The sequence below is a fragment of the Schistocerca serialis genome, chromosome 4 (assembly GCF_023864345.2).
Source record: "Schistocerca serialis cubense isolate TAMUIC-IGC-003099 chromosome 4, iqSchSeri2.2, whole genome shotgun sequence".
Classification (NCBI taxonomy): domain Eukaryota; kingdom Metazoa; phylum Arthropoda; class Insecta; order Orthoptera; family Acrididae; genus Schistocerca; species Schistocerca serialis.
The window spans coordinates 765996549-766021166 of NC_064641.1; the positions used below are offsets into that span (position 1 = coordinate 765996549).

Here is a 24618-nt window from a genome sequence, read left to right on the forward strand (position 1 = left end):
CACAATGGCAATAACCTTTCAGCAAATATCCACTTGCCAGAATTCAAACTTACTTACATAAAACACAGTAAAACCAAGAATCTTTTTATCGTTGGCTATGATAGATTATAAACAGACAAACACTGATGAGAAAGACAGTAGAGACAACAGCACTCAGAAGCCTCCAGGGGGTCGGTCTGACCTCGTTCACTTAAGTGAGAAAGGTGGTGAGCCCAACTACACTTGATCCATCGGAACCCAACCAAGGGACAGCCACGGATCGACCGACCGACAAACGACTTACTTGCCACCAATTGGTACATAAGAATTCAAACACACAATGTTATTGGCATGAATATCCACAATCAATCATGTATATGTATTAAGCTGTCAAAACTAAACACCATGATGGACAGCGACAACAGGTGAGGAAAGGACACTGCCTGAAATTACGTTAGTGGCCAGGGCAGGTATCCGGAACACTAACGGCCACAAGGCAGAAAATTCCGCTGGTGCACTTGAATTGTAGTCAACCAATACAGTTAGTTCCACCGCATGGCGTCTAAATTTTAGCAATAGAAACACTCGGTGTTGCTCACAGGAAAACCTTCCCAACAGCAAACCACCGAAACGAACCACACAACATGAACAGAAGTGGCTTGGGTACTTGAATCCACTACTTCAACTTTGACGTCCTGGGTCGGTGAACCACGAAGCTCGTAGTGATCAGACAGCTCCACACACTCTCAGACTCTGCGCAGGGACTGCCAGCAGACCCAGTCGACTGCAACGTGCAGAGTAAACTTCCCTGGTCCACAGCAACCAACCGACTACCCTCAGAATGCCGACAACATCCTCACGACCCGAACTGACCTACGACAGACGACCAGGGAGTAATAGCAGTCGAGCAAAGATATTACGAGAGGGAATATACGCGCTGCAAACACCGCTCACAGTCAGGCAAAGCAGCAACTCACTGACAGTAGTAATTCAAATTAACGTAGTGAGGTGGAAGTACGTTAAAAACAGGATGTAAAATACATGATGGAAGGAACATGAGCCACGCACGGCTCGTGGAGATTCATAAAAAACATTGTTTATAAAGACGTTCCAACTACACCTGAAGATATGCAAGAGAGAATTGTCAGAGCATGTGCTTCGATAAGTGCCGATGTGGTAAGGAACACCACTCAATCTGTGATAAGAAGATTACAGCACTGCATTGATACCAATGGTCATCACTTCGAACACCTTCTGTAAATGGATGTTCATGACACCTTCGTGACCTTCAAAGACCTTACTATTAAACATCACATTGGATTCATGTTGAAAGCCACTATCAGAAAATAAGTTCCAAACTATAGCATCTCATTAAAAAAAAAAAAAAAAGTTGACCTTCATATCTCAGATGCGACCAGACCTAGCATCAAAAAACCAATGCCATATTGTGGCCCCCGTTGTCCCCTGCAACTTTTGTCCCACAAACCTTTCAGCTACTATCATACTTTCGGAGTTATTCTAGCTGGCAATAGTTAGTGACTCACCCTGTAGTTCTGAAATTAGTTGTATTAAGTTGGGTTAAAAGTTCATAGTGTTTTTGTTTTGCATGTTGGTATTCTGGTTGCTATTGGTTTATTTATTGATTGTAAATTATTATTATTATTTTTTTTTTAGTTCACTGCTGCTGTTTCAGTTCACATATTGTCATTTGGAGATAATGAGTGGAGCTGTGAATGCTAAAAAATTGTGTGCCAAGCCGAGAAATCAGATTATTTCCTACATTTTCTTCTGTTGTAGTTCAGTGGAGGGGTGCCAGTAGTGGAGGCAATTAGGAACATTTGCACCCGAATGGGGATAATGCCACTGAACAGAACATGGCAAGAAAATGATTTTCTCATTTTAAGGAGGCTCGTTTTGATATTAGTGACTCCCCACGTTCAGAAAGGTCTTTGGGGTTTGATGAAGGTCGTTTAAATGAATTAATCCATGATTATCCATATTAGGGTACTCAAGAACTTCAAATGTGGTGAACTGTGATCATTCCACCATCGTACAATGTTTGCATGCAATGGGGAAGGTGCAAAAAATCGGGTGTATGGTACTGCATGTTCTGAACAAAAATCACAAGAATCAGTGGGTAGCCAAATGTGCATCTGTGCTTGCTCATCATCAATTGGCTTGTGAACAATATCAACCATTCCTATTCTGTATCATTCCTGGTGATGGAAAAATGGTGTCTTTATGCTAACATCAAGAGAAGATAGGAATGGCTGAACCCAAACAAAGCAGCAACTCCCTGTACAAAGACCTGCTTGCATCCCAAACAATAACATTATGCTTCTGGCGGAAGACCAATGGTGTGGAGTACTATGAATTGCTTCCCTGAGGTGTAGCCATCACTACTGACATTTATTGTCATATTGTCAACAACTGAGGCATCGTGCAGACACAGTCGATGAACAAGGACCAGGAGGATTGCTTGAAGTGATGCTAGTCCGTGATAATGCCCACCTGCATTCTGCTAGACTGTCAAAACACCTTATACAGTAGTTTCGTTGGGAAGTCATTCTGCACCCACATTATTCAGCTGAACTAGAGCCCTCAGATTTTTCACCTTCTCTGGTCTCTGTTGAATAACCTACAAGGAACTTGCTTTCTGGATGAAAATGAGCCCTGAATGTGGCATGAGGAATTCTTTGCCTCAATACCATATGATTTCTACAGTCACGGAATCGAAAAGTTTCTCCAGTGTTGGCAGACTGTTGTAAATACTGAAGGAGAATCTATTGTTGGTGACTACAGTCTCTATTATATGTATCTGTTGTGTTTATTAAACTTGTGGGGAAACACTATGAATGTATGCACCAACCCAGTTGTTAGTTGACGCTTCTTGTTCTATCATTTCATTTATATTTTTAAATTGTTCTTCAGTTTCTTCCCTTGCTGAATCACAGTGCTTGTTTATTTCTGTTTTGAACTCCTTAGGTAAAAATCACTAAGGTTTCCTCCATTTTAGAAATTTTATTTACTTTAGTACTATATCACCTAATAGTTCCCACTTTTCCCCTAGGGATTGAAGTATCATAATACTATTGTATATTTAATCTAATTTATTACCTTAGCTGTAAGTGTAGTCATATTGTTAGTATTGTCATCACACAATTAGGCACTTCATCTAATTTTTCTGTTACAGTACAGCTATCCATGCTATGGGTTGTGACAAGCATACAGAAAATCTAAAAGTCTACACAGTCTGTAGCATTTTCCATGTTGCACAAACATTTTAGCACCATTACACAACTATATTTAATAATGCTATCACAAATCTTTACAAAGTATGATGCACTACACAAAACTGTAGGCAGTACAGGGTACAGCACACCTAATTTGTTGTTCAAATAGCTGCAGGTTGCTGCCAATACAGATATGCAGCTGCTAAGTAGCCATTGCCCCAGTTAGCTGCACCACTGCTGAAATGTGTAGCGATGGATTGATGCTGTAGGAAGCTGCAGTTGCACTCGTAGCCTCGAAACCGCACGCAGAAACCCTTAATCACATCGACTTGGTGCTTTGTGACTTATGTGCAGAGAAGTTATTGAAATGCACAAACAATCGATTTCCTTTGTCACATTTTGTGACAATTCAAACTTATTTGATTGGTACGCAATCAAAAAATTCTTTTTGTCTTAAATATTGTAATTACTCGAAGTGACCCAACAGCATGTGCACTTGTATTTCTCCTTCACTTGTTTACTTACTGTACGTTGCTCATGACAACATCATATTATCTTCTGATACTTTGCAAAAGTTCTTCTTTTTACCATAAAAAGTTACTCATTTTGCGGTGGCAAAATGGAATGGCACAGTCTTGCTTGGACTGCAGTTCCATTAATGAGATTACCTATTCCATGTAGTGATCTGTCACCTTGACATTAATAGAAATGACCATTACCTTGAATATCTTCTTACAGTTGACCTTTTATCAATTCTTGATGCAGTGGTCCTGCTATGCAGGGCCACAAATTGCTCAGGCTCACTTCATTCCACCTACTGCGGGTGGAAGGCTGCAAGGGGATTCATATTTTGTGTTGACTATCTATGAAATCACATAAACCACATTTTCAATCATTCTTCTGTATTTTAATATTTCTTGTAAACTTTTTAATGTCAATTAAGCAGAACACTGATTTATAATCTCAACATATCTCATTACCACTCACAAAAACTCTGCAAGTGACAAATCAAGAGAGAGATAAGTTAGTGAATAACAGATTTTATAACAAACTTCTTTTGTTCTGGAATGGTCAAAGTTGACAACGAGCAAGCAGAGATACGCATATGATTTTTGGCTTAGAGCTTGTGGAACCCATATACCTGATTTTTTAATGTCCCCTATTGCATGCTTATGTTACACTATGGTGGATAGATCACCGTTTGTCTCATTTGCCCATTCTTGAGTAATTTGATGTGGAATATTGTGGATTAAAGCATGTAAACAATCTTCATTAAATACTGAAGGTCTTCCTGCATGTGAAAAGTCATTAATGTCAAGACAATCCTCCTTAAAAAGAGGAAACCATTTTTCTGCCATGCTCTGTCCAGTGCCAGTATCCCCATACAAGCCACAAATGTTTGTCTGTCTCTGCTGCTGTCACCCCCCTCTATTGCACTCAAACAGAAGAATATGTCAAAAATGTTCACATTTCTCAAAGTGGCACTCCATTTTCTTGTGTCCATAGCTCCACTCACTATCTCCAAATGATAAAATGACAGTATGTAAACTCAAGTAACAGCAGTGGACTAAAAATAAAAAATGATAAACAATAAACAAACCCATAGCAACTGGAATACCAAAATGCAAAACAAAAACTCTACAAACTTATGCCCCGACCCAATAGAATGCTCATCGTGAAATGTGAAAGTAAGAGGATGCATGTTTTAGATTCGTGGATGATTTATAGCTTTTTAACCAATAATGAAATTTTGTGATGTGCCCCATTTCCACTGAGATAGATTTTATTCACACCTTAGTCTTTTAACTCTGCGTCAAAACATTATCTAGACCCTTTTGAGTTGTACAGTAGTGGGAAATGGAAATGTCGTGTGGCTAGGGCCTCCCGTCGGGTAGACCGTTCGCCTGGTGCAGGTCTTTTGATTTGACGCCACTTCAGCGACCTGCGCGTCGATGGGGATGAAATGATGATGATTAGGACAACACGACATCCAGTCCCTGAGCGGAGAAAATCTCCGACCCATCCGGGAATCGAACCCGGGCCCTTAGGATTGACAGTCTGTCACGCTGACCACTCAGCTACCGGGGCGGACTACAGTAGTGGGAGAAATACTACCACAGAGTGTTTCCCTTGTTTTAGTTGTTATGGTGTATTGCTATTTAATTATTCTCTTGTCCTCTTGCAGAACCTGATTCTGGTGTCCCACATGAAAAAATAAGAGAGTTTGCATATGTTGCAATTGATTCCATTTATGAAGATGATCGGGGGCCAATTGAGAGTATGAAGGCATCTATGGGACTAATATCAGGAGAAGTAGCAAAACTGAATAAAGTTCTACAGGACAATGAGTATGAGCTTGCAGTAAGTTCTGGGGCAGAAGAAAAGGTATATTAAGTACAGTATGACAACTAATGTAAAATTCAAGTATTAAATTGATATACCAATTTATAACTGCTTTTTGTGTATTTTATTTTAGCCTGTCCCACCTATTGCACTGAGGGCACAAGCAATAAAAAAAGAACTAGAGGAAACTAAAAATCTCAAGCAAAAACTAGAGGCTAGAGAAGCAGATATAAAAGTATGTAATAGTTTTATTTATCTAGGTAGTTTTTTAATCAATGTAGAATTTTTATTATTTGAAATACAATGTCTAAAGTATAGTTTATATCATCCTTCACAAAAAATTGAGCTCTGATAGTTCTTACTAATTTGAACAGGAACTGAAGAAAGCACTAAAACTGAAACAAGAGGAATTTAGTGAAATGAGTGTTCGAAAAGAATTTGCAGAGAAGAAATTAGGAAATTCTTCCAAAGAATATGAAATGACAATTGAAAAGCTGCAGGTGAGTGTAATTCTAGACCGTTGTGTCATGTGTCCTGTGTATTGTGGAATTGACAAAATATTGTTTCTTTGTAACTGACTACTTAATGCTCCAGTAAAGCATTTTTAATAAGTAATTTCCATGAGAGGAAAAAATAGATGGCTAAGAGGATAGAGTCGAAGTATTGAGAGTTGTTCCTAACTATGAAGTCAGTATGGAAATACACTCCTGGAAATGGAAAAAAGAACACATTGACACCGGTGTGTCAGACGCACCATACTTGCTCCGGACACTGCGAGAGGGCTGTACAAGCAATGATCACACGCACGGCACAGCGGACACACCAGGAACCGCGGTGTTGGCCGTCGAATGGCGCTAGCTGCGCAGCATTTGTGCACCGCCGCCGTCAGTGTCAGCCAGTTTGCCGTGGCATACGGAGCTCCATCGCAGTCTTTAACACTGGTAGCATGCCGCGACAGCATGGACGTGCACCGTATGTGCAGTTGACGGACTTTGAGCGAGGGCGTATAGTGGGCATGCGGGAGGCCGGGTGGACGTACCGCCGAATTGCTCAACACGTGGGGCGTGAGGTCTCCACAGTACATCGATGTTGTCGCCAGTGGTCGGTGGAAGGTGCACGTGCCCGTCGACCTGGGACCGGACTGCAGCGACGCACGGATGCACGCCTAGACCGTAGGATACTACGCAGTGCCGTAGGGGACCGCACCGCCACTTCCCAGCAAATTAGGGACACTGTTGAGCCTGGGGTATCGGCGAGGACCATTCGCAACCGTCTCCATGAAGCTGGGCTATGGTCCCGCACACCGTTAGGCCGTCTTCCGCTCACGCCCCAACATCGTGCAGCCCGCCTCCAGTGGTGTCGCGACAGGCGTGAATGGAGGGACGAATGGAGACATGTCGTCTTCAGCGATGAGAGTCGCTTCTGCCTTGGTGCCAATGATGGTCGTATGCGTGTTTGGCGCCGTGCAGGTGAGCGCCACAATCAGGACTGCATACGACCGAGGCACACAGGGCCAACACCCGGCATCATGGTGTGGGGAGCGATCTCCTACACAGGCCGTACACCACTGGTGATCGTCGAGGGGACACTGAATAGTGCACGGTACATCCAAACCGTCATCGAACCCATCGTTCTACCATTCCTAGACCGGCAAGGGAACTTGCTGTTCCAACAGGACAATGCACGTCCGCATGTATCACGTGCCACCCAACGTGCTCTAGAAGGTGTAAGTCAACTACCCTGGCCAGCAAGATCTCCGGATCTGTCCCCCATTGAGCATGTTTGGGACTGGATGAAGCGTCGTCTCACGCGGTCTGCACGTCCAGCACGAACGCTGGTCCAACTGAGGCGCCAGGTGGAAATGGCATGGCAAGCCGTTCCACAGGACTACATCCAGCATCCCTAAGATCGTCTCTATGGGAGAATAGCAGCCTGCATTGCTGCGAAAGGTGGATATACACTGTACTAGTGCCGACATTGTGCATGCTCTGTTGCCTCTGTCTATGTGCCTGTGGTTCTGTCAGTGTGATCATGTGATGTATCTGACTCCAGGAATGTGTCAATAAAGTTTCCCCTTCCTGGGACAATGAATTCACGGTGTTCTTATTTCAATTTCCAGGAGTGTAAATGAGACAGTTATGTGAGCTGTAAAAACTCTGGGCCAAGATATCTATGAAGGGTTTACAAAGTCACCAGATGTTGCTGATGTTTTGGATAATTGAGGTGTTTTAGATGTGAATGCAATTTTATCATACAGTGCTCTGAAAGAGTAATGTATGGTGTTTGGTTAGAAAGAAAAACTTGATACCTGCTTCCATATGATGTGTGCTCCAGTGTAATTACTATGTTATTTTGTTTCATGAAACTCTTCATGTGTTAGAGAAATGCATGTAAAACAGATGGAAGGACTGAATAGGAAAGCAAAATATACCAAATAAATGTCTGTAGTAACAAGACATTCTAGGAGAAGTTCATGAACAAACTGGTTGAGCAAGGATAAGCCCTAAATTTTTATGTGTAAAAGAAGTAATTGACATTTTTGATAATGCAGTGATACCTACTGGTACTTGAAAATCTCTGCATAAGGTGTTATTTACAGATATTAGTTCTGACAGGTAGGCAATTTAACAACAACAGTGCAAACATTGGCCATCTTGTGTCTGGAGATGATTCAGCGAGCCATAATTATCAAATGATTGAGATTTGGAACACCGGATGCATGTCTATAGTTACTTTAGTCTGTTAGTCCAAATCTGGATTACTAACACAAGTTTCCCTGGACCCTGGAAACGGCGGAAAATACAAACCATGGACATCCTCATTAAAAACTGGTAGGAGAGAAATGGTTTTAGTGAACATCATTGCACCTGAGGCCAAGATTTTTTTGTTTTTTGATTAAGGAGGAAAAAATGTTTTCACAAGAATTTATTGCACCGAGTAAACATAGAATAAAGAAGAGTTGTGAATATATGAGATGCCAGGATGACATGGTAAATATTTGGGCTTACTAAGAGAAAAATTGATGTATTATGCATGGTTCAGTGTTTGTCTTTCAAATTAGTGGTACATTAGTGTGGGAGAGAGAGAATTAAAACATACACCATAACTAGCACGTTGCCATTGTTGTTGTTGTGGTCTTCAGTCCTGAGACTGGTTTGATGCAGCTCTCCATGCTACTCTATCCTGTGCAAGCTTTTTCATCTCCCAGTACCTACTGCAACCTACATCCTTCTGAATCTGCTTAGTGTATTCATCTCTTGGTCTCCCTCTACGATTTTTACCCTCCACGCTGCCCTCCAATACTAAATTGGTGATCCCTTGATGCCTCAGAACATGTCCTACCAACCGATCCCTTCTTCTGGTCAAGTTGTGCCACAAACTTCTCTTCTCCCCAATCCTATTCAATACTTCCTCTTTAGTTATGTGATCTACCCATCTAATCTTCAGCATTCTTCTGTAGCACCACATTTCGAAGGCTTCTATTCTCTTCTTGTCCAAACTATTTATCGTCCATGTTTCACTTCCATACATGGCTACACTCCATACGAATACTTTCAGAAATGACTTCCTGACACTTAAATCAATACTGGATGTTAACAAATTTCTCTTCTTCAGAAACGCTTTCCTTGCCATTGCCAGCCTACATTTTATATCCTCTCTACTTCGACCATCATCAGTTATTTTGCTCCCCAAATAGCAAAACTCCTTTACTACTTTAAGTGCCTCATTTCCTAATCTAATTCCCTCAGCATCACCCGACTTAATTAGACTACATTCCATTATCCTTGTTTTGCTTTTGTTGATGTTCATCTTATATCCTCCTTTCAAGACACTGTCCATTCCATTCAACTGCTCTTCCAAGTCCTTTGCTGTCTCTGACAGAATTACAATGTCATCGGCGAACCTCAAAGTTTTTATTTCTTCTCCATGAATTTTAATACCTACCCCGAATTTTTATTTTGTTTCCTTTACTGCTTGCTCAATATACAGATTGAACAACATTGGGGAGAGGCTACAACCCTGTCTTACTCCCTTCCCAACCACTGCTTCCCTTTCATGTCCCTCGACTCTTATAACTGCCATCTGGTTTCTGTACAAATTGTAAATAGCCTTTCGCTCCCTGTATTTTACCCCTGCCACCTTTAGAATTTGAAAGAGAGTATTCCAGTCAACATTGTCAAAAGCTTTCTCTAAGTCTACAAATGCTAGAAACGTAGGTTTGCCTTTCCTTAATCTTTCTTCTAAGATAAGTCGTAAGGTCAGTATTGCCTCACGTGTTCCAGTGTTTCTACGGAATCCAAACTGATCTTCCCCGAGGTTGGCTTCTACTAGTTTTTCCATTCGTCTGTAAAGAATTCGTGTTAGTATTTTGCAGCTGTGACTTATTAAGCTGATAGTTCGGTAATTTTCACATCTGTCAACACCTGCTTTCTTCGGGATTGGAATTATTATATTCTTCTTGAAGTCTGAGGGTATTTCGCCTGTTTCATACATCTTGCTCACCAGATGGTAGAGTTTTGTCAGGACTGGCTCTCCCACGGCCGTCAGTAGTTCCAATGGAATATTGTCTACTCCGGGGGCCTTGTTTCGACTCAGGTCTTTCAGTGCTCTGTCAAACTCTTCACGCAGTATCGTATCTCCCATTTCATCTTCATCTACATCCTCTTCCATTTCCATAATATTGTCCTCAAGTACATCGCCCTTGTATAGACCCTCTATATACTCCTTCCACCTTTCTGCTTTCCCTTCTTTGCTTAGAACTGGGTTTCCATCTGAGCTCTTGATATTCATACAAGTCGTTCTCTGATCTCCAAAGGTCTCTTTAATTTTCCTGTAGGCGGTATCTATCTTACCACTAGTGAGATAGGCCTCTACATCCTTACATTTGTCCTCTAGCCATCCCTGCTTAGCCATTTTGCACTTCCTGGCGATCTCATTTTTGAGACGTTTGTATTCCTTTTTGCCTGTTTCACTTACTGCATTTTTATATTTTCTCCTTTCATCAATTAAATTCAATATTTCTTCTGTTACCCAAGGATTTCTACTAGCCCTCGTCTTTTTACCTACTTGATCCTCTGCTGCCTTCACTACTTCATCCCTCAAAGCTACCCATTCTTCTTCTACTGCATTTATTTCCCCCATTCCTGTCAATTGCTCCCTTATGCTCTCCCTGAATCTCTGTACAACCTCTGGTTCTTTCAGTTTATCCAGGTCCCATCTCCTTAAATTCCCACCTTTTTGCAGTTTCTTCAGTTTTAATCTACAGGTCATAACCAATAGATTGTGGTCAGAGTCCACATCTGCCCCTGGAAATGTCTTACAATTTAAAACCTGGTTCCTAAATCTCTGTCTTACCATTATATAATCTATCTGATACCTTTTAGTATCTCCAGGGTTCTTCCATGTATACAACCTTCTTTCATGATTCTTAAACCAAGTGTTAGTTATGATTAAGTTATGCTCTGTGCAAAATTCTACCAGGCGGCTTCCTCTTTCATTTCTGTCCCCCAATCCATATTCACCTACTATGTTTCCTTCTCTCCCTTTTCCTACACTCGAATTCCAGTCACCCATGACTATTAAATTTTCGTCTCCCTTCACAATCTGAATAATTTCTTTTATTTCATCATACATTCCTTCAATTTCTTCGTCATCTGCAGAGCTAGTTGGCATATAAACTTGTACTACTGTAGTAGGTGTGGGCTTCGTATCTATCTTGGCCACAATAATGCGTTCACTATGCTGTTTGTAGTAGCTTACCCGCATTCCTATTTTCCTATTCATTATTAAACCTACTCCTGCATTACCCCTATTTGATTTTGTGTTTATAACCCTGTAGTCACCTGACCAGAAGTCTTGTTCCTCCTGCCACCGAACTTCACTAATTCCCACAATATCTAACTTCAACCTATCCATTTCCCTTTTTAAATTTTCTAACCTACCTGCCCGATTAAGGGATCTGACATTCCACGCTCCGATCTGTAGAACGCCAGTTTTCTTTCTCCTGATAACGACATCCTCTTGAGTAGTCCCCGCCCGGAGATCCGAATGGGGGACTATTTTACCTCCGGAATATTTTACCCAAGAAGACGCCATCATCATGTAATCATACAGTGAAGCTGCATGCCCTCGGGAAAAATTACGGCTGTAGTTTCCCCTTGCTTTCAGCCGTTCGCAGTACCAGCACAGCAAGGCCGTTTTGGTTATTGTTACAAGGCCAGATCAGTCAATCATCCAGACTGTTGCCCTTGCAACTACTGAAAAGGCTGCTGCCCCTCTTCAGGAACCACACGTTTGTCTGGCCTCTCAACAGATACCCCTCCGTTGTGGTTGCACCTACGGTACGGCTATCTGTATCGCTGAGGCACGCAAGCCTCCCCACCAACGGCAAGGTCCATGGTTCATGTTGCCATTAGAGGCCTGATTATCAGCCACCATGTGTTTTGCAAGTGACCTATAGCAAATTTTTCTTTTTTGTGAAATTTTTCCAAGCAAGCTGTACTCTCGTATAGAAGGTATTACTATACTTTAAAATTTTGTATTTTACCAGTTATATTAATAGCAATGATTAACTTTTCCACAGAGAAAATTAGATGATTTTCAACAACTTCTGAAACGGAAGGAGAAGGAACATGAAGCATCAATGGACCATTTACAAGCAGATATAGATTCACTAGAGACTGAACGGCGTGAATTAAAAGACAAATTGAAGAGCTTGAACAAGAAAGCTATTAATGAGGGATTTCCAAGGAAAACAGGTTCGATCTATTGTCACTGTTAATATTGTAATATTGTATCTCGATTCCTCTTTTGTTGCTTGCTAATTCTAGGTTATGTACTTATGTTTAGCAAGATTATTGAGCACTGATAGTTGCTTATGAAAATGTTCCTAACACATGACGATTCATTATCCTTTCCTGGAAGCAGCTATGGCATTGGGTGTCACATATGCAGCAGCAGCTATGATACATGAAATAGCATTATCAGTTTGGTAATCATTCTACTGTTTTCTTTGTTGCTATCATTTCATTGTTGGTAATTTTTTATCCTGACCTACTATCTTTCACTTGTCTTACACTTATGGATGAATTCTGTATCTAATCACTGTTGAATCTCATTCCCACCTTTCTTTTCTGTCTCTTATTAGATAAAATAACCATTGGTTTTTAGGATATTGTTTGTGGGACTTCCTATTGTATTCTCTGCTGCCAATTTAGTCAACAAAATCTTTTCCTATATACATCTGAATTTAATTTAATTAAAAAATATACCCAGTTGAAAAATGAAGCTTTAGACAATGTCATGTCGGAAGATGGCAGAATTAACTATTCTGAATGCCATGCCGTGAATAGCTCTGGACAGTAATAAATGCTCTTCTCCAGCCCACTACACAGCTGTACTTCGGTGGCAATGTTATTTTATTCAATGTTACTCACACTAACACTTTATAAGGCAACGTAGAAGGTGTCAGCACCCCCACCCCCGCCCTCCCTCCCTCCTCTCTCTAGCCCCCATCAAGACAGCAGTGATGTAGCGTTTTTAAATGTATATGTTGTACATCATTGTGTACAAATTGGATCTTCAATATAACTTCATAGAGTTGCAACAGTTTTACATTCTTAAGCTCATATGATATATCACAAATGTTCAACAACTTTTATACTGTTTAGTAATAATCCATAGATTTCATTGGAATAGAATCAGCACTTAACGGGTTCCTCAGCCATGTAATATAACAGAGCTTAAATTCTTGTGCTTAGCTACGTGGATAATCTCAGAAAGCTTTTGATGCTTCAGCCTTTCAGAAAAAAAAGACCAAAATTATCTATTCATATTTTCCATGAGAAGCGTAGCTAGGATCGGAAATTAGCAGTAAAATAGCTGCAATATAAAATGCTCAGGCCAAAGATAGTAAAGTTGGTGCTCTGAGTTACATGTAAGTAATTGAATCTGTTAAATGCAATGCAGGGTAGAATTTTACATGTTTTAAGAATGACTGACTGTGAAATTTTTGTTTTGAATTTCACTTGAGTTGGACTATTAATTAGTTGTTACTGCTCAGTCTGTGAAGACTGCAAAGTTAATAGGTTGTTGAATTTGTAAGATTCTATCTGACTCACAGTCTTTATTTGTGGGCATTAATTCTAGTTGTGTTATGACTTACAGCAGTTGCAACTCAGGAACACTCACTCATGGGTCCTATTAGCATCATATCAAGTGCTGGAGCTGGTGGAAACGAGTTACTTCTTCAGGAACAGATTCAGAGTCTTCGCCGTGCCCTGTCAGTTGCCTTAGAAGAGAAGTGGAAGCTAGAAGCAGCCATTAAATATAAGCGCTTTTTGGACATGAAGCCTCTCAAGGTTCTGATTTATTCAAGTTTTATACTTCCATGAGTTTTCTTGGTTTTGGAGTACAGCTGTAGATATAGATATCTGTTACAAGCTACTTTCGTTATATGATAGTTGAATGTTTTCATTTTGTAGGTGCCTAAGAGGGTAACAACAGCTAGTCTTATGGAGAAGGTGAGGGAGAAAGAAGCAGATAATTGGTCACTGAAGACAGCAGAATCAATACTTAAAAAGGCAGTTGAGCTGCAAAAGGTAATAGTGACAATTTTGTTAAATTGATTATTCAAAGGTGGCAACAAATGGGTTCCACATTTACAACATTACTGTAACAGTTATTCATCATTTACTTCATCATTGTGTCTCAATTTTTCCAGAGCTGTATTGTAAATGTGAATAAGGTAAAGGTGCCCTGAACTTGAAGATTGGTTTGAATACCACAGTACTTTAGTAGGCATGGCGGGAAGTAGTGTGCTCTTGCGTCCTTCCAGACTTTCAGCAGTTCTACCCCATCACTACATTTTGTCATAAACTCCAAACCATCATGGAGCTTGACATTATTTCTAGAAGCAATGACAGAAAAAAATCACTGCACTAAGTGTGTGGTGAACCCTGGACTTTAGGATTTGTTGTCTGCCAGAGATGTTATCTGACCAGTTCAGTGATATCACTACTAATGCACTGTATTAGCCACTGAAAATTGCTGAGCGAATTAGAAGTATAGGTTTGTAAACCAAAATTCTGCTTTCATTATAGAATACCATAAAGAGTACATTCCTGGTTGGAGAGAAAAGGAATGAGAAATTTTTAAGGGAATGTGAGGAACATCCTAACTCTCGGCAGTGCAACAGATTTTTCCAGTCATTGGACGAGTGTCAAACACAGATCTAGCATGGAATGGTATAATCCTTAGATTATACCCACCCTAGAAGGAAAGCCTTCTCTATCATTAGGAAACTAGAGTTACCAAATCCTGCAACCAAAACTCAAAAACTCGTGTAATTTGAATGACTTTGCTAAATACCTAGTATCAGTTTCCAGGAATGCAAAAAACCCGCAAACCAAAAGCGATATCAAATTACAATTGAATATCAAGAGAACAGGTGCCCATCATAGTTCTACATATATATCTGCATCTACATCTATACTTGGCAAACCACTGTGAGTGTACATTCCAGTGTATCAGTTAGTAGGGTTTCTTCCTGGTCCATTCACATAGGATGTGATCAAACAATAGATACAGACATTCCCACCTGTTAAGATAGTAGGTCTGTGTCTGCTATGGGAAATCATAGAGCGCTGTGCATGGTACTTTGGTGAGTGAAATCTGAGACTGAGTTGCAAAATGCATATCTCCCCAATAACATCAAAGCGGGAGATAGAGGGAAGTAGTGCCAGCTACATAAAGAAACAAAAGTTGTCTACAGAAACAACAGATCGGTAATCCACTTTGCTGAAATAGTTCAGCTCTAATAAAATAAATAAATAAACCAGAATGCAGCTTATCTAGATTCAGTAAATGCAGAGATACTGCTAGTACTGAGCAAGTAGTGTTCCTTACTTTATGGTGGTGCTAAATGAATGCCCACTGCGAGGCAACAGCAGAGGTAGTTACCCTCAAAGCAGAAGACAGAGATCACCAAGGAAACACTCTCTTAAAGGCTGATTTGTTTCTACAATGCTTCAAAGAGAATAAGAGAGAAACTACTGTTTAGTAAGCTGAAATAAGATAGTAACTTAGCCAGTGTGAATTACTCTAAGCCTGGATTCAGGAAAGGGGAATCCACAGGTGATATTGCAAATAAAGTTTGAAAAATTATTAACACATTAGAGGAGAACTATACATTTGGCATTACAATAAATACTGGCTGAGCTCTTGACCAGCTATGGTGGCCTGTTTCATGACTAAGACAAATAAGATGCCCAAGAAACCCGTAGATAAGTCGCTAAAAATAATGCAGAGAAAGGAAGACAATTGATTTGTCAAAAACAGTGATAAAATAACGTAACTACAGTTCTGAGAAGCCCTCCTGGAATGTCTCGTACAGAAAATAGGTGAACTACCCTAATCAAAAGGAAACATGCAGCAGTAATTTGATGATAATAGTAACAGACCTTGCAGACATCAGGGTTCAGAAAAGAAACATATAGTAACTACAAAGAAAACATTATGTTTAGTGCTTAAGGGGAAAATGTCATGGACAAGAAATCCGCTATAAGGAAAATGAGAATACGACCAAGAGACGGCGAGTAACAAGATACTTTAGGTTGTATATTGAAAAGAAGTAAAATTTTCATGAACATATTGAAATTATCTACCAGTGAGCTTTTAGTCTCATGAACAAAATTGCAATGAATAGTCAAAATAAGTTCCCCCTACTTCTAGGTACCATCATATTGTATAACAATGTTATATTTGCCTCCATAATACATTACACAGAAAGTGTGTGAACACATGGGGCAAGACAGGTTAAAACTAAACAAGCCATTCACAGAGTTGGAGGGGAGCATACTACTGAGAGCACGTCCGCAGAAGATCTCACAACATAAGAAAATTATCCTTAAGACCTGATAATTAGAAAGAAGAGAACTAAATACTAGTTATGAAATAAAGACATAGAAAAAATGTGGTACAGGTGTTAGAGGAAAAAACAAACTCTAAAGAAGATAACATTATCTGCACAATGCAAGAACTGGACAGGTGGTACAAGAGGACAATGTGTTAAGGAATTTTTTCCCACTGTGAAGGAAAAACTTCAAATAAGATATAGAGGTGTTCTGAAAATTAATGCCTTCAAATTTTTAATATGAAAACTCATAAAGCTTTTTAAATAAAAGAAGTGTTACTAATTTGCTAATGCAGTGCCTGTGTTTTTAACATCATTCTACATCTTTATTCTCCATACTAACATATTTATTCCTTAACTTTGTCACCCTGGCAGTGAACACATTTCTTCCAATGAGAGACTGGTTTGTTGATACCATCTCTGTAGAGTGTTTAACTTTGTTGATGGAGCCACTTCAGGCCTGCTTGCGCTGTTTCATCAGTATCAAAGTGAAGTCCTCAAAGGTGTTCTTGAAATTTTGGAGCAGATTGAAGATTGGATGACGTTAGGTTGGAACTGTATGGAGGGTGATCAATGACAGTGCACCCAAGGTGTTGGATTGTTGTCGATGTTGCAGCATGTGCAGTCTGGCATTGTCATGCTGAAGGAGAGAGTGCTCCACGTGTGGACTAACCTTGAAATTCAAAATTTGATTACAACATGCTGTTACTCACATGCTGCCATAGTTATGTTAAGCACTGGCATGTTACATGCTATAATCCACATCCGTCTAGTGGCAGAGGTTTGCAAATATGTAGACAAGAAGAACAAATATGCAGAATGTCAGTAACCTTTGTTTTATTAAAAAAGCTTTAAGAGTTTCACATAAAAAATTTGGGGGCAGTACTATTCTGCATTCCATTGTGTGTTCTAGCCTTGAGGGATATGATCACTTTTTATTATTATTATTATTATTATTATTTCCCAGTCAACTTTATCCAATTCATTTGAACAGAATAGTTTGGCAGCCTACTGGTATCTGTGATTCCGCAGAAATTGGAATGCCAGACCACATTGTTCTTGTTCATTGCTGTATTCATTTCAGACATATTACATATTTTGAAGAGCTGAAATATGGAATGGAACAGTATACATCGTACGTACAGGAGAAATCACTGTAGAGCGAGTTAAATAAAAAAGTAGCAGAGAAGATATCCACAAAAGAACTGGAGATTCCCTACAAAGAGAAAAATGAGAATTAGTGAATCACCATAAAGAATTATATAAACAAGCATAAGTGAAGATCGCATAACAGACACGCATTGATTTACATTTGGGTGAGTGATAGACATTGAGCAGTACCAGGATTTACATCTTCTGTGGATTCCCAAGTCTTTCTCTTGACATGCCAACCAAAGGACACAAGAAGAAGACTGGTTACTCACTGTTCATTCTTCCCGTAGTTATACAGGCAGCTTCAGTGCCATACACTGTAAAATAAGTGTAAAATATTGCAGATCAGTCAATAATTTTGAAGGAAGCATTGGACTTAGGAGATTTGGAGGCTACAGCCTAGTTAAGGTCTGCCAGATACCAGGAGCACTAGGCCAGTGCGACAGTGCACAAATGTGGTAGTATCTATTTTGAAATACATTGCAGCTTAAAATTTGGAATTTATGAGGGACATACAGATGGGAGCGAAGCTGTGTGGGTGGGTCGTGAGTCGTGCTTGAATAGTAGACCACTTGATGATGAAAGACAAAGGTCTCATATTAAAGTCTCAGTCCGGCAATCTGTTTTACATGTTTATATCAAATTGTTGTTTTGCAGAAAAAATTCTGTGAGATAGAAGATGGTTACTTACATTATTCTTTATTGCAGAGATAATGTTGTTAGACCTGTGATGTGATAGGTGTTAATTTGTGGATACACAAACAGAAGCATATGCAAACAGACTTTGTAAACTTGTAACCAGTTATGTAAGATTTTTACTACCAAAGAGTGAAAGAACTGTTGCCTATTAAAATAGGAATGATGTCGCAGTTGGAGAGGTTGGGGGATTTGAATTCATGTTGACAATAGGTAAGTAATGAGCATACATATCATTTGTTTGTAAGTCATTAGCATCAATTATTACATATCTAAGAATAACCTTGGGTTTTGTTAACATCCAGTATTGATTTAGGTGTCAGGAAGTCATTTCTGAAAGTATTCGTATGGAGTGTAGCCATGTATGGAAGTGAAACATGGACGATAAATAGTTTGGACAAGAAGAGAATAGAAGCTTTCGAAATGTGGTGCTACAGAAGAATGCTGAAGATTAGATGGGTAGATCACATAACTAATGAGGAAGTATTGAATAGGATTGGGGAGAAGAGAAGTTTGTGGCACAACTTGACCAGAAGAAGGGATCGGTTGGTAGGACATGTTCTGAGGCATCAAGGGATCACCAATTTAGTATTGGAGGGCAGCGTGGAGGGTAAAAATCGTAGAGGGAGACCAAGAGATGAATACACTAAGCAGATTCAGAAGGATGTAGGTTGCAGTAGGTACTGGGAGATGAAAAAGCTTGCACAGGATAGAGTAGCATGGAGAGCTGCATCAAACCAGTCTCAGGACTGAAGACCACAACAACAACAACAACAACATATATAAAAAGGCTTATATACTGAGTATCAAGTACATGAAATCAAAAATTGTGTGTTCTTATGACACAGATATGGATGAATTGTGCAAACATGCCCATATCAGATACAATGAGGATAATAGTGGGACAGATTACAACGGATCCACAACCAACAGCTTAACTTGTAATCATACGTAAACTCACAAACTCGCATCATGAAATTCTAAACAAAAATAATTACTTAAAAGTACCAGCAGTAGAGCTCATCCAGGCATACTCTTTATGAGGCAATGTGTGTAAAGTTGCTAGACATCCAGATAGATAATAAACTGAGGGTCATCCTCAAATGATCAACTTAACCAAAAAGCTCAGTTCTGCCTGTTTTCCACATCACATAAAGCTTTCCCATTGTGTTGACAGGATTGTTAGCATACTTTCAATCAGTGTTGTCATTTGACGTAATCTTCCAGGTCAGTGCAACTAGAGTGAAAAAAATATTTATTCTACAGAAGCAAGCAGTAAGTACAATGTGCAGAGTTGATGACCAGACATGTTGCAGAACCCACTTTGGGAGTCTGGAGATTCTTACACTTACATGCCAATATGTATATCCCCTAATGGTATTTGTGGTTAATAGCAAGAATGAAATGAAAATGAACATGAACACTGCACTTCACAAGTACAATACAAGAAGTAAAAATACTTTACATGCCCCACAAGTCTAAAACTTTTCCAGGCCAGATTTAAAAAAAAAAAAAAAAAATAGAGAAAAGTTTAAGGTGGTGATTTTAATGGTCGATGTGTTATACTTAGTCTCCCCCCTCCCCTCCCCTCTCCCCCCTGCCCTATGCTTGAGTACAACACACAGAACACACTCTTTGGGCTTGACAAACCATTCTGCACTTTTTCATTTTGTGGTAGGTTCATGTAGATAAGACCAAGTCTTGTTACCAACATGTCTTTTTCCAGAAGAGTATTGTCTGTGTGTTATTTTTGTCTGGGGTTGAGGTCTGCAGGGCAAACTCTGCACATACCTCTCTCTTCCTCAAAACATTCTGGAGAGTATCTTGAACATCTGAGGTGTTGCTCCATTGTGATTTGTGTCACAAAACTGAATACTGTGCTTACACGATCACTACATACTACTACCTGCTGGTAGAATGCACATCTGTTGTTTACATATATGAAGATGGTATCTGTTTTTTCGGACATATCTGAAAGAACAGATACCCTTGGCGATTTTGCAGCTCTCAAAGAATGTGGGTCTCACGGGGAGCGTGCCAGAGATAAGTTCCCGCAGTCGCACTATCCTCTGTGTCCTCAGTGGCTCAGACAGATAGTGTCCCCCATGTAAGCAGGAGATCCCGGGTTCGAGTCCTGATTGGAGCACACATTTTCAAGTGTCCCCATTGAGATTTATCAGTGCCTGTAAGCAGCTAAAGGTCTGGATTTCATTGTAGTTTTATTCTGTTGTTTACAGTTGTAGTTCAAGCTGTCACTGTAGTTATTGCACTGACATTGCTTATATGCTAGGAATAACACCAGTCCCAGAAGTTTGTTAATGAATCATTTATAAACAATGACTCAGAATGTAATTTTATCGTTTGATGCAAAAGTCAGTAATAGGTTGCTGGTACACATCACGCAACAAATTGATAACTCCAACAGATTCGAAAACGAAGTAAAGGATTAGCTCTTTAGCTACTCGTACAACTTATCAGAAGATTTGGACTTAGGAATATAAATTCTATGTTACTATAAAGTATGAATATAATAGAGGGAAACATTCCACGCGGGAAAAATATATTTAAAAACAAAGATGATGAGACTTACCATACGAAAGCGCTGGCAGGTCGATAGAAAACAAACGAAACTTAATGGGTTCGTTGTGGGGGTGTTGTGAGGGTGACATGGTATTAGAAGGTGGAAAGTGTAACATGAGGCTGAAATGATATATATATATATATATATATATATATATATATATATATATATATATATATATATATATATATATAAAAAACAAAGATGAGGTGACTTACCGAACAAAAGCGCTGGCAGGTCGATAGACACACAAACAAACACAAACATACACACAAAATTCAAGCTTTCGCAACAAACTGTTGCCTCATCAGGAAAGAGGGAAGGAGAGGGGAAGACGAAAGGAAGTGGGTTTTAAGGGAGAGGGTAAGGAGTCATTCCAATCCCGGGAGCGGAAAGACTTACCTTAGGGGGAAAAAAGGACAGGTATACACTCATACACACGCACATATCCATCCACACATACAGACACAAGCAGACATATTTAAAGGCAAAGAGTTTGGGCAGAGATGTCAGTCGAGGCAGAAGTGTAGAGGCAATGAAGTTGTTGAAAGACAGGTGAGGTATGAGTGGCGGCAACTTGAAATTAGTGGAGATTGAGGCCTGGCGGATGACGAGAAGAGAGGATATATTGAAGGGCAAGTTCCCATCTCCGGAGTTCGGATAGGTTGGTGTTGGTGGGAAGTATCCAGATAACCCGGACGGTGTAACACTGTGCCAAGATGTGCTGGCTGTGCACCAAGGCATGTTTAGCCACAGGGTGATCCTCATTACCAACAAACACTGTCTGCCTGTGTCCATTCATGCGAATGGACAGTTTGTTGCTGGTCATTCCCACATAGAATGCATCACAGTGTAGGCAGGTCAGTTGGTAAATCACGTGGGTGCTTTCACACGTGGCTCTGCCTCTGATCGTGTACACCTTCCGGGTTACAGGACTGGAGTAGGTGGTGGTGGGAGGGTGCATGGGACAGGTTTTGCATCGGGGGCGGTTACAAGGATAGGAGCCAGAGGGTAGGGAAGGTGGTTTGGGGATTTCATAGGGATGAACTAACAGGTTACGAAGGTTAGGTGGACGGCGGAAAGACACTCTTGGCGGAGTGGGGAGGATTTCATGAAGGATGGATCTCATTTCAGGGCAGGATTTGAGGAAGTCGTATCCCTGCTGGAGAGCCACATTCAGAGTCTGGTCCAGTCCCGGAAAGTATCCTGTCACAAGTGGGGCACTTTTGTGGTTCTTCTGTGGGGGATTCTGGGTTTGAGGGGATGAGGAAGTGGCTCTGGTTATTTGCTTCTGTACCAGGTCGGGAGGGTAGTTGCGGGATGCGAAAGCTGTTTTCAGGTTGTTGGTGTAATGATTCAGGGATTCCGGACTGGAGCAGATTCGTTTGCCACGAAGACCTAGGCTGTAGGGAAGGGACCGTTTGATGTGGAATGGGTGGCAGCTGTCATAATGGAGGTACTGTTGCTTGTTGGTGGGTTTGATGTGGACGGACGTGTGAAGTTGGCCATTGGACAGGTGGAGGTCAACGTCAAGGAAAGTGGCATGGGATTTGGAGTAGGACCAGGTGAAACTGATGGAACCAAAGGAGTTGAGGTTGGAGAGGAAATTCAAGAGTTCTTCTTCACTGTGAGTCCAGATCATGAAGATGTCATCAATAAATCTGTACCAAACTTTGGGTTGGCAGACTTGGGTAACCAAGAAGACTTCCTCTAAGCGACCCATGAATAGGTTGGCGTACGAGGGGGCCATCCTGGTGCCCATGGCTGTTCCCTTTAATTGTTGGTATGTCTGGCCCTCAAAAGTGAAGAAGTTGTGGGTCAGGATGAAGCTGGTTAAGGTGATGAGGAAAGAGGTTTTAGGTAGGGTGGCAGGTGATCGGCGTGAAAGGAAATGCTCCATCGCAGCGAGGCCCTGGACGTGCGGAATATTTGTGTATAAGGACGTGGCATCAATGGTTACAAGGATGGTTTCCGGGGGTAACAGATTGGGTAAGGATTCCAGGCGTTCAAGGAAGTGGTTGGTGTCCTTGATGAAGGATGGGAGACTGCATGTAATGGGTTGAAGGTGTTGATCTACGTAGGCAGAGATATATATGGGGAGAGATAAAGGTGAACTAGAAAGCAACTGGAGATCTGGTGTGAAAAAAGGCGAAAAAGTGTTGGTTAAAGCTGGGCTCTGTTGATCCTGTGGTGAACTTGGGTTGGTAGACAACGATGTGCATAAAGGTTAGGTGGTTGTGTTGCCGCCAAAACACGTTAAAGGGTGGAGAAATTCGGGAAAATTTCGAAAAAATTACGTGTAAATGTATTAAAAGGAGTGGTTTTGTGGTGGCAGATTATGAGAATGAGGCCAACAATTGTCTGACGAAGAAATAATGACGTTAAAACGTGTGGGAAGCGGCTAAAAATGATCAATGATGTGTAAAAAAACGGAAATGGAAATAAAGCGAAAGTTATTAGAACTAGCTGAAATGGTTGTTTAATAGGTGAAAGGAACTGTTTGTGAACTAGAAACAGAGTACTGCTGCATTGCCGTAGTAAATTATTCATAACTCTAAAAGACTTTACAGCCCAGAAAATGCTGTTAAGGGCATAAAACCAAGAAAAAAGGTTCGGTCAGCATATGTGGACATCAAACCACGCTGCTCTATGCGACAATGAATAAGAAATGTGCAGTGTCAGTACATCAGAGGAAATGGCACCTTCATGAATGCTCTGTTTGTTGGTGTTTCTCATTTTCCATTATTACTGATGCGCACAATGCAATCTGGAACATTGTTGCGCACATATGAACCCTCTGCAGTGAACGAGGTGGGCATTGTTTCGTTAAACAGTGGTTTTACCCAGCAATGTCAAGCTTTCCAATGAAATGCACTACCTGCATTATTTTCTGCCAGTTTGTTTACTAGAACCACTTTAAGTAATAACATGCTGTTGAACAAAAAGTGTGCATCGCTAACGCTTAACGAAAAGATTAAGGTAATCAAGGTGAGTGAGAAAGCAAACTCTGTGTGGGAAATAATGTTGCTTTTTAAATGCGGTAAAACACAAATTTATGATACTTTAAGAAACAAGGTTATGATAAAGGGTGGACGGGCGAAAGGGAAACGGGCAAATGAAAAGAAAGACGAAGAAGATGGGAAATGAAGAAACTAACGAGATGTTGTCTGATTGATCTGTAAGTGCATGAGAAAAAAACTTACCTTGTCTGGATCCATGTTGTAGAGTGAAGCTCAGAAAGTCCCTAAAGAGCTTGGAAATACAGTGATTAAGACATCCACAGGATGACTGGACAGTTTCAAGATAATCGCAACATCATGTGGAAAAAGGGGTGTGGGGAAGCTAAGAATGTGGAGGGAAGTTTAGCAACAGAATTGAAGACTATGCTACAAAACTCGATTATCAATTTTGACCGATACGACAAATTCAGTGCCAATGAAACAGGACTGTTTTATCATACACAGCCTTTAAAATCTGTAGTAATTAGAGGTGGAAAGTGAACTGGAGGAAAAATGTCCAAGGAAGGACTCGCTTTAGTGCTGTGTAGAAAAATGTTAGGTGAAATGGGGAAGCCACTCATGACTGTAAAGGTTGTAAGACTGTATTGTTCCAAAAACATAATGTTAGTAAGCTTCCAGTTCCAGGGTGAAGCAGTAAAGAGGTGTGGGTGATGATTGGTCTGAGGAAAGAATAGCTGGCCCCTTTCAATGTCAGAATGAAAA

The 24618-nt window shown here is 40.5% G+C and overlaps 1 protein-coding gene across 4 annotated transcripts in view; it reads left to right on the top strand.

The window, feature by feature from the left end:
- Positions 1-24618, top strand: part of LOC126473313 (dynactin subunit 1) — a 158826-nt gene that overhangs the window by 112392 nt on the left and 21816 nt on the right. For all 4 annotated transcript variants that reach the window (XM_050100291.1, XM_050100294.1, XM_050100293.1 and 1 more), the window contains 6 exons: positions 5398-5597; positions 5689-5790; positions 5930-6055; positions 12139-12313; positions 13722-13915; positions 14039-14155. In XM_050100291.1, coding sequence (XP_049956248.1) covers positions 5398-5597; positions 5689-5790; positions 5930-6055; positions 12139-12313; positions 13722-13915; positions 14039-14155 — 914 coding nt within the window. The remainder of the gene's footprint in view (positions 1-5397; positions 5598-5688; positions 5791-5929; positions 6056-12138; positions 12314-13721; positions 13916-14038; positions 14156-24618) is intronic.